General features: G+C 50.2%; 1 protein-coding gene across 1 annotated transcript in view; it reads left to right on the top strand.

Annotated features, from left to right (window-relative positions):
• FOXI3 (forkhead box I3) overlaps positions 1-5538 on the top strand; it is a 6057-nt gene extending 519 nt beyond the window's left edge. The window contains exons 3-4 of the mRNA XM_077766698.1: positions 5-292; positions 2953-5538. Of these exons, the coding sequence (XP_077622824.1) occupies positions 5-292; positions 2953-3575 (911 nt within the window). The 3' untranslated portion in view covers positions 3576-5538. The remainder of the gene's footprint in view (positions 1-4; positions 293-2952) is intronic.
• The last annotated feature ends 4767 nt before the right edge of the window (positions 5539-10305 follow it).

Below are 10305 nucleotides of genomic sequence, written 5' to 3'. Positions count from 1 at the left end.
CCCGCCCCGCCCGCGGGGCCCGCTGCGCCCGGCGAGCTGGGCTGGCTGTCCATGGCCAGCCGCGAGGACCTGATGAAGATGGTGCGGCCGCCCTACTCGTACTCGGCGCTCATCGCCATGGCCATCCAGAGCGCGCCCGAGCGCAAGCTCACGCTCAGCCACATCTACCAGTTCGTGGCCGACAGCTTCCCCTTCTACCAGCGCAGCAAGGCCGGCTGGCAGAACTCCATCCGCCACAACCTGTCGCTTAACGACTGCTTCAAGAAGGTGCCCCGCGACGAGGACGACCCAGGTGAGGGCGCCGGACAGGTGCCTCCCCGGCCGGGAGGGCGGGGAGGCGGCGCGCGTGCAGGGGCCGCGTTTGCGAGCGGCTGACTCGGAGCTCCATGCGGAGGCTTCTCGTCCCACCTGGGGATGGGAGCCGGGGCGGAACAGCCACCCGATCCTCGAACCTCGTCTGGCTGGGGTGGGGGCAAGCCGGAGGACAAAGAACTCTCAGAGGACCCACAGGGCGGGGACGCGGTGGTGGGGGGCTCGCCCCTTACACCCACGCACACCCACCCCACACCCGCGCGTAGAGACTGCCGGTTAGAGAAGAAGGAGAAAGCCAGTATCCTCAAACGGGAAGCCACCCGTGGGTGGTGGTCATCGCGCCAGTGGAAGGCAGGGACCAAGGCACAGATGAGGAATAAGAACACGCGTAGGCTGTCGGATAAGGGACGACTGTAAAGGGATTCAGATGAGCTGAGAACCCCGGCACATTTCACGGAAGAGGTGGTGAGAGACCAAGGAACAGCCGGCCGCTCCAGCTGTCCCTGGAGGCGGCTCTTCCTGCACCAGGGTCCTCACTGTGTCCTTGAAGTCGTGCCTGCCCTGAGGGAGACGACTGAAGTAGTGGCACAGGCATCATGAGACAGGGGCAGAGGAATCCGAGAACTTCAGCTGGGTCCCGCAGATTGTGGTTTGGTGCCTTAACCGCTTAGAAATGTGCAAATGAAAACCCCAAGTTTGCTACGTTTCTGATCTGAGCCCCGGGGTGAGGAGGGCTGGGTTACAGTGGACGCTGTGAGTGGTTTTCCGCCACCGGAGCAGTGGAGGCCGCCGAAAAGCTCAAAACAAACAAACAAACAAAAACCCCAAAAAAACAACAAAACCCGAGAGAAATAGGATTCTACTTGGGGTTTTCAGAAGGAGCTGGGGTCCGTGGTGGTGGGGACAGAGGCGTGACAGGAAAAAGAGATGCAGAACTTTGTGTAAATGCTCTGGAGTGTTCACACCCGAAAGCACTCTAGAGTGGTGCTTTGCAAAAGAAATAGAGTACAAACCATGTGTGATTACAAATTTTCTAGCATCCACATTAGAAAAGTAAAAAGAAACTGGTGGAATTATTTTTAAGTAACCCAAAATATTGCTTCAACAGCAAACATAATACAGCAAATACAAAAGCTGTTAGTGAGATCCATTACTCTTTTGTTTTTTGATATTAAGTCTTCAGAATCCTGTGCATGTTTGATTCCACATGTCACTTTGGACTAGCCACTTTTCAGGTGCCGGACAGCCATGTTTGGCAAGTGGTTACTGTAATGGACAGGGCATACAGTTCTAGAAGCTGTATCTTCCCAATTTGGCCTCTAAAGACCTGAGATTATCATGTTAATTGTCATGTGTATTCATCTGGACTTTCTAAAAAGTTAGTGTCTTTAGCTAGTGTGTTGTCAAAGCCCTTGATACTAAGGGACATAATATAAAAGTCTGATAGGTACAGGTCCTTATTATTTATATGACAGGTGTATGAATAAAAATATATTTTTGCAACTATTTGCAAAAAAAATGTGGTAACGAAGATCATGGGTTTAGAGGAGTACCTGCTAGTCCGTGCAGGCAACCTAACACAGTGTTTAGGTAAGAATGCCGAGTCTAGAACCAGCCTGCTTAAAGCCCAGCTCTCCCATTGCTAACTGGGAGCACAGCAGGGTACTAACCAGTTTGCCCCTCGGTTTCCTCATCTGAAAAATGGGGACACCAATATTGTCTGTCTCCACAGAGCTGTCAGGAGCAACCGAAGTTGCCGCAGAAAGCACTCTACAAGAGAAGTGCTTACCAGTACTTTGAAAATGCCAAAGATTCTGTTTACTGGACATGATAAAAGCGGTTGAGAAAATCCTCCCAGATGATGGATCTTTTTTTTTTTACCTCAATTATGCTAGATAGTGAGGGGAATTTTCTAAGCAGCAGACTAGCACCATGTGCCTTAAAGGACGCTCTGGTCTGAGATTTGCCAGTGGAGGAAAAGCTGGGAAGAGATGCAGGGCACCTCCTGCTCAAGGGGAGCGAGGGGTGTAGACTCCAGGAGCTCCCTTGTCCCCTGAACATACGTTCTCCAAGGTCGTGTTAAAATAAGTGATTGTCCAGTAATAACTTTTGTAATTTTTGTTTGGCAAGACAAATGATTGGGTACTTGAGGTTGCCTTTTTCCAGTGGAGTGAGTTTTTTAAGGGGCACATATTGATGTGAGCACATAATAATAACAGATGTCAGAACCCTCACGGTCAGTCTGTAAAATGGATATTATTCTCATGCCTGCTTTTATAAACCAAGAAATGCACGCTCACGTTTAAGTAGCGCCAGGATTTTGCAAGGTGCACGCTGTGAATCCGGAGGGGATGGTGTTGGGGAACTGAAAGTGTCTTGGGCCTAGAATTAGGTCTCACGATTTAAGTAGCAGACACTGTCAGGAGAGGGTGGAAGTGGCCAGAACATCTTGGTTCAAGATTTCTCCTTGGAACGTGAAGAATAAAATCTCCCCCTGAAGGATACATTTGAACAGTAGAGGGGACCAAACATCTATGCCAGGGTTTCATGAGAGTCAGCCCTCCCTCCGGAACGGAAGCTGAAGAATACGAGGGCAAGAACTAGGTCCTTCTGACTTGTGTTTCTTCCTCCTCTTCATAGGGAAGGGGAATTACTGGACCCTCGACCCAAACTGTGAGAAAATGTTTGACAACGGGAACTTCCGGCGGAAGCGGAAGCGCCGCTCGGAAGCCAGCAGTACCTCTGCGGCGGCCCCAGGGACAACAAAATCAGAAGAAGGGCTCTCCTCGGGATTGGGGTCGGCAGTGGCCGCGAAGCCGGAAGGAGACAGCCCCTCCGCTTTGCTAAGGCCGTCCCAGTCCCCAGAGCCCCCCGAGGGCACCAAGAGTACGGCCTCCTCTCCGGGGGCTTCCCTGCTCACCTCCACCCCTTGCCTCAACACCTTCTTCAGCAGCCTCAGCACCTTAAGTGTCAGCAGCAGTGGGGGCACCCAGCGGGCTCTCCCTGGCAGCCGCCACCTAGGTATCCAGGGTGCCCAGCTGACCCCCAGCAGCACGTTCCCCCCCAGCTCTGTCCCCGAAGCCCCACCGGACACCTTGCAGCTGAGCAACGGTGCCAGCAACAGCAGCAGCCAGAGATCTTCCTACTATAGCCCTTTCCCTGCCAGCACCAGCGGGGGGCAAAGCAGCCCCTTCAGCAGCCCCTTCTACAACTTCAGCATGGTCAACAGCCTCATCTACCCCCGGGAGGGCTCAGAGGTATAGGACCCCGCCAGCCTCTGCTTCTCAGACTTGAATATGCACGCCCTGAGATCTTGTTAAATGCAGATTTCCGAGGCGGTAGGTCTGGGGCAGAAAGAGAGATCCGCCTTTCCCTGGAGTCCCAGGCTTTCCTGTAGGTCTGGGGCAGGAAGGGAAATCCGCCTTTCCCTGGAGACTCCTTTCTTTCCCTGGAGTCCCAGGTGATCCCGTGGGCCCGCCGACCACATCTGGAGTCGCACTGGAGTAGCAGAGGACTCTTTCTACAGCCCACCAAGCTTTTGCAGGTTTCTGGATAAGGGCCTCCCTGGAGAGAAATCCACCCCTGTTCTGGGACAGTACCTGTGAGCCCTGCGAGGGCAGGGACTGTGTCTGTTTGGTTCATCACTGTGTATCGGGGTTACAGCTCACATGTGCCCAGGGGCCAGCTAAAAAACAAAAGAATGAAGTCTCTTGGGTAGGAAAAAGGTAGCAGTTGGTAAATGCTGCAGTGGAGAGCAGTCAGGACTGACCAGCTGATGGCTGCTGTGGGCCACTAGTTCCTTCTTTCCTGCCTGGCAGTGTCTTGATTTTTCTGGAAAGGTCAGGTGTCTGGATTTTTTGAGAAAATCTTCATTTGCCTTCTTTGCCGCTAATGAAAAGTTTTTAAAACACTGTGCTGGGAAGCACCACACATCCTCTGAGCTGCATCCGCCTCACAAATCCCCTCTGCTGAGGCCCCGTGTCTGGGACGTGGTGGACACTAATAGCCATAAAACTGCCCAGGCGAGCTTTGCAGGGCGCCGTTTCAGACAGAAGCTTGGCATGTAATCCTCTCACAACAGCCTTGGGAGATCTGTACATCCCTGTGCTCTCTCTGTGAGGCCAGTGGAACTCCTAGAATGTCACCCGCATCCTGAGTCGTGGAGCTGGGATCAGGTCCAGGCAGTCTGGCTCCAGAACTTGGTGCTGATGGGTTTGTTCTCGTTCCAAAAAACAAAAGGTGCCACGGTGCCGTTAACCGTAGGCAGACACGGCCAGCCCACAGGGTGTGGGAATGAGCTAAGTCTCATTTGACCAAAGAGTGAAATAAATGATCATTTTAGATGTCCCCCTGAGCAACAAGGGCAGACGCCACCTCTGCCTTCTGCCTCCATGTGCCTGGGGTGACCATTGTCCTCGTTAACTTGGTGTCCTATCCCTTTTAGTGTGTGTCCTGGGTCTTTTTCCTTTTTTAAAGAAAATATTAGAATTTTGTTACAAAAATAGTCTCTAAATGGAACTTTTTAAAATCATTTCTTAACCATCTGTTAAAATTTTTAAATATTTATTTCTAGCACTCCCTTTTACTTCTCAAGAGGTACCTGCATTTGAATAGTTTTTATGGTCACCCTCCCAGTGCCTGGTCCGTGGCAGATCCTTAGCCACTGTCTGAACTTACCCAAAAAGTGCTAATTAAAATGTAGACAATTGTTGATTTCATTGGAAGAGCGTTGCATTAAGGTGAGGATAATGTCCTGAGTTGCCTTTGTTCCATGTTGCTGGGTCTCTGATAGGAGCATTGCTGGTTTGGGGATTTACTTTTTCTAGAAAAAGGAGCACAAGTCCATTGTAAAAAAAGTTTTAACTTTTCCCTGTGTATTCTTTTTTGAGACCCACAGCATTACTCTTAAATTTTTATTTTGAAATACAATGCAGAAACCTATTTTTTAAAGTTTTATTGAGGTACAAGTAACATCACCATTACTTTTTAAATATGGAGAAAGACAACCAAAGAGACTACCTTACTTCCCACCTCCCCAGATTGTGTGTACAAAAAACCGTTTCCGTGGCTATTTTCCTATGTGAAAAATCATAGGGACTTTTATAAATATTGTTTCTAACACAGTTCTATATTTGTAAATTAATTTATAATGTGAACTGGGACCAAAAAAAAATTTTTTTTTCCCAAGAAAGTACACTGCATGCTGAGAATCACATGAAATAAACTCTTAACTGGGACGATTTGTGGCCACCTTTAGGCTTTCCTGGTTTTCTGTCTTCAGCGTCTTTCTCTGAAAGAAGTAGAGATGTAAGGGGCATGACACGGAAGTCACTACAGGGACTTTGTTGAGAGCGAAAGCAAATGTTCCCTTTGGATTGGTTCCACCTGTCCACATCTGAAAGGCTGGACCAGAACAGTTACTCTTGGGGACGGTCTGCAGGCATATGAGCATTTTATTGATTTTTAGCAGAGTAACAGTTCCGTCTTAGATCGAACTCGGTGCACCAGACAATTTCTGTTCCAGAATGAAATGGTGCTGTGAGGTCTCACCAGCGGGCAGAAGTCCTCAGGTGGGCCCCGCAGCCCTGGGTGTGGTGTGGCCCTCAAGGGAGCCACAGGCAGCCCGTCACTGCCCACTGCCAAGGAAATAGACTGTCAAGGAAACTAGGAAACTAGTTTCCATCTAGAGGAAACTGAGAAAATGAGGTTTCTAGGCTAGGGTTTCTCAGCCTCGGCACTGCTGCTCTTTGGGGCCGGGGAATTTGTTGTAGAGGTTGCCCTGTGCATCACAGGGTATTTCCTGTGCTACTTCTAGCAGCATCCCTGGTCTCTACCCGTTAGTCTAGAAGTGTCTACTTTCCTCCTGGCCCTGGGCACATGGTGACAATCCACAGTATCTCCAGACATTGCCAAATGTCCCTGGCAGGGGTGAGGAGGGCGGGCTGGGGTGGGGAGACAATTAACTCTGCTTGAGAACCACTGATCTTGACTGACACCCACAATTTTCCAATTGTGTGGGCTAGTTGTGAGTCCTGGATGAATGAGGCCTCTGGGTTTCCGGTGTCGGATGGTTTCTGTCCTGTGAGATGCCTTTTCTCCTAAAGAAAATCAGCTGCGTTCTCAGAACTGAGAGCCACTGGTTTGTCCTGTCACATTGGAGGTAGGTTCCTTCAGTATTTTAGTTGCTGACTATAGATTTTTTTTATGGCAGCTCCCTTCTTGACATCTCATTATTTCTATTAGAGACCTAGGCTAGAATAATTTTGACCAATAATAAGCTACCTGAGGTGTTTTTTTGTTTTGTTTTTTTGGCATGGTCGGGGGTGGTGGGTAATGGGGACAGGCACAGGATTTCTTGGAAAGAAAGATGTGTAAAAAACACATGAGTAACCTGTATTTGGAAGTGTCTAGATCTGAGTGGTTGGGGCGAAATGCCAGAGCGATGGCGTTTATGAGAACAAAGGCGAAGAGCAGACTCCACTCCGTTCGCCTGCTGACCAGCTGCAGAGGGCGGCCAGGCATCTCAGCCTCCACCTCCAGGACTGAAGGAGCTGTAAAGGTGGGCAAATGCCTCCTGCCGGGCACGGGACCCATGGCTACTGGACCAAGCTGCCCGTGCCTGTGAGGTTTCCAGGTCAAAGTCTGTACCAGCCCTCCAGCTGGCACCAGTTTCCTCTATCTGTGACATTGTCTGCCTGAGAACCAGGTCAGAAATTCTGGATCTGAGCTAGAGTTAACATTCCGTTGTTTGGGACAGTGCAGAGGGGAAGATGTGCTCCCTCGGCGTATAGATGAGCGACCTTCATCCTCTGGGGTGCCTAGGGACCAGGGGGCTGGTGTCAAGTAGCAGCCCAGGTTGAGGCCCTGTGGGCACATGTGTAAGTGAGAGCAGCTGCCTTCCAGCCTTCTGGGATGTAGTGTACCTTCCAGAATAAGACAGAATAAGGGCCAAAGAAGAATTTTAAAAACTAATAAACCAGGTTCATGTTTCCTTCTGGATTGAGAACCTTAACGTTGTTCTCAAATTTACTAGGAACGGGGGGCCAGGAGGCTTCAGGAACTGCTCCCCAACTTCTCCAGCTCCCCAGGGCCCTGACAAGTCCCTCCCAGAGCAAACTGGGCCAAGCTCTGGCCGTGAGGAACGTCACTAAAGCTGTTCTCTTCCTCCCTGCGACTGCCCAGAACGTGGAAAGAGGCTAAGTCCATGGGGTCTAATGGGTTGTTTTCTTTAGCTGCTCTAGTAGCTAAAAACCTAGAGGTTTTTACAGAAGACGACGACACTCCCAGTGGTTTACCTGAGGCAGGGATTAGCCGGTTCTGGGGCAGAGAACGTGGCCTGGCCTTTTGTCATGGAAAGGGGTCAGCTGGGATGCGTGGCTGGGTGGCAGGCACCGCTCTAGAAGGAAGGAATTTCCTGTCAGACTTGAAAACAAAAAAAGGTCAAAAAGACCAGCTACCTACTGAATTCCTCCCTGCTTTTTTATTCATGACGTCTGGGGATCCTCGCCAAAATCCAGGGAGGCCTGGAGAGCAGTCCTTTATTATTTTAAAAAAGGCAAAAATTACAATAATAATAACTCACTTACTAGGTGCTGGGCATTGTCCTAAAATATACAAAGATATAAAATATAAAATAGCTATCTTAACACTCAATAACTCTATGAAGGAGACACTGTTGTTTTTTTGTTTTGTTTTTAAGTAAACTCTATCCCCCCCCCACATGGAGCTTGAACTCACAACCTGGATATCAAAAGTCTCATGCTCTACTGACTGAGCCAGCCAGGCGCCCCAAGGAAACACTGTCAATATTCACTTTACCAATGAGAATACTGAGGATTAGAGTTTGCTTAATAACAGGGCCATGGTCAAAACTCTAAGTAGCTGCTGCAGGTAAGTGGTGAAACTGATTCAAAGTCAGGTCATCTGATGTCAGGACCTACCTGCCCTTGAACTATTCTGTCTCCCTTTTGAAGATGAGAAAGAAGAGGCACAGGGAGGTTAAGTGACTTGCCCAAGGCCACATAGCTTATTGGTTGCAGGTTTGGGGACTTAGAACCCAGGCTCCTGGCCAGCCACCCTGCCCCCAGCGATGTTCCCTGCAGGCATTTCCTTGAGGTTGGTTTTCCCATCTGGGGATCCCTTTTCATGGATACAGGAAGGTAAGCAGTGGGAAGGGAAGTTGTTTTTCCTTGGCATGTCCTTTTCTGCAGGATCAACCAACAGCTAGGTCAATGGCCCAGATCTTGGGCTCTGAAGTTGCCAAGGAAAGTCAAACATTGGAGACCCTGGTTAGGAACCTTATCCGCTGACTCAGCAAATCCCTTTGGGTGTAAATGCAGTACCCTTATTATTTTAACCTGCTTGGTAGGAATAACAGTAAATCCTCTACCAACTCTGTTGGTGTAACACACACACACACACACACACACACACACACACGAGTCCCGGTGCTGGGCACTGAGGACATTAAGATGACTGAGACACGCCCCCCCCCACCTGCCCCCTCAACCCTTAGTGAGCATGTGTGCAGATATGTGCAGGGTAGGGAGGATCCACAGGGTCGGGCTGTGCTCTCCTACCTGGCTGCCAGTCTCCGGGGAGGAAGATACACGGTTTATCCTTCTGGAAGAGCGGCAGGCAGTTCCCCAGAGTCCTGCCTGAGAGAGTCTGCAAGTCCTACACTCCTTCCCTGACCTGCAGCCTGTGCCAGGAGACCAGGACCAGGTGTAACTAAAGCAGGGATGCTTCTGGGCTGACGGAATCGACAGAAGCAACAGCGGAAGGTGGCACTGTCTTCAAGGCCTCGGGCCCTGGGGCCTGGCTGGAGTGAGCTCCCTCCTGGTATACACATGTCAGCACTCCTGGCCGCCAGGTTTCAGCCCCAACTTCAGGCGAGAGTGGAGCCTGGCTTCTTTGCACTGCACTTCAGAGGAAGTTGGAGTTTACCTGCCACGTTGGGGTTTTCTCCTTCCCAGTTTAGCTTCCTGACGTGTACTAGGCAAAGTACAGTCACAGGGACTGGCCTGCTGCACGCTGGGATTGGGAAGGGGGGCATTCACAAGCAAGAGGCTCTCTTTTCCTCCTCATCTCCAAGGGTGATGCCCACTGACCCCCTTCCTTAGCTGCCCTCTTCCAACTCCACACCAGGGCTGGCCCATAGGCACCGTGCCTGTGACCAGACATACAGACTCCCAGGGCCTCAGTCTTCCCCTCGGCAAAATGGACAAAAACAACCAATCCTGGCTTCATAGGGCTGTTGGGAGAGTTAACGTATCTATTTTATATTGAATCTGTGCTCGCCCCACAGTAGTCTTGAGAAGGGCCTTAGCATCTACTCCCAGAGCCTCCACCTGTCTCTCCTCAGAAAGGCTGATGTCAGTATTATCTATCTGTTGGTCCAGCAGCCTTGGAGGGTGAGTATTATTAGCCTCATGTTACAGAAAGGCAAAAACAGACTAAGAGGCTTGGCAAACAGCCAGCCGCCAGAATCTCACAGGAAAGGGACAGTCACATATTCGTGGACTCCAGCTCACCGGCCGGTCTGTTCCTAAGTGTGCTGAAGGCCAGATCTTATTTTGCTTTCTCTGTTTGCCTCATACCCCACATCCAAGCACAGAACAAGATCTGAATACTGACCAACTCTTTTTTTTTAAGTTTATTTATTCATTTTGAGAGAGAGTGGGGGGAGGGGAACAGAGAGAGAGAGGGAGAGAGAATCCCAAGCAGTTTCTGTGCTGAGAGCACAGAACCCAACTCAGGGCTCAAACTCACGGAACTGTGAGATCATGACCTGAGCCAAAACTGAGAGTCAGATGCTTAACTGACTGAGCTACCCCGGTGCTCCTCCAACCAACCCTTATTTTGCTTCCTCTGTTTGCCTCAAACCCCACATCCAAGCCCAGAACAAGAACTGTTGACTCTCATGTTCAAAACTGGTCTCCAGTCCATGACTTCACCCCAGTTCACCTGTGTCACCAGGTCTACACCCAGAGG

This window comes from Crocuta crocuta, unplaced genomic scaffold (genome assembly GCF_008692635.1).
Source record: "Crocuta crocuta isolate KB4526 unplaced genomic scaffold, BGI_CrCroc_1.0 scaffold275, whole genome shotgun sequence".
NCBI classification, from domain to species: Eukaryota; Metazoa; Chordata; class Mammalia; order Carnivora; family Hyaenidae; genus Crocuta; species Crocuta crocuta.
This window is presented reverse-complemented; position numbering and strand designations above follow the sequence as displayed.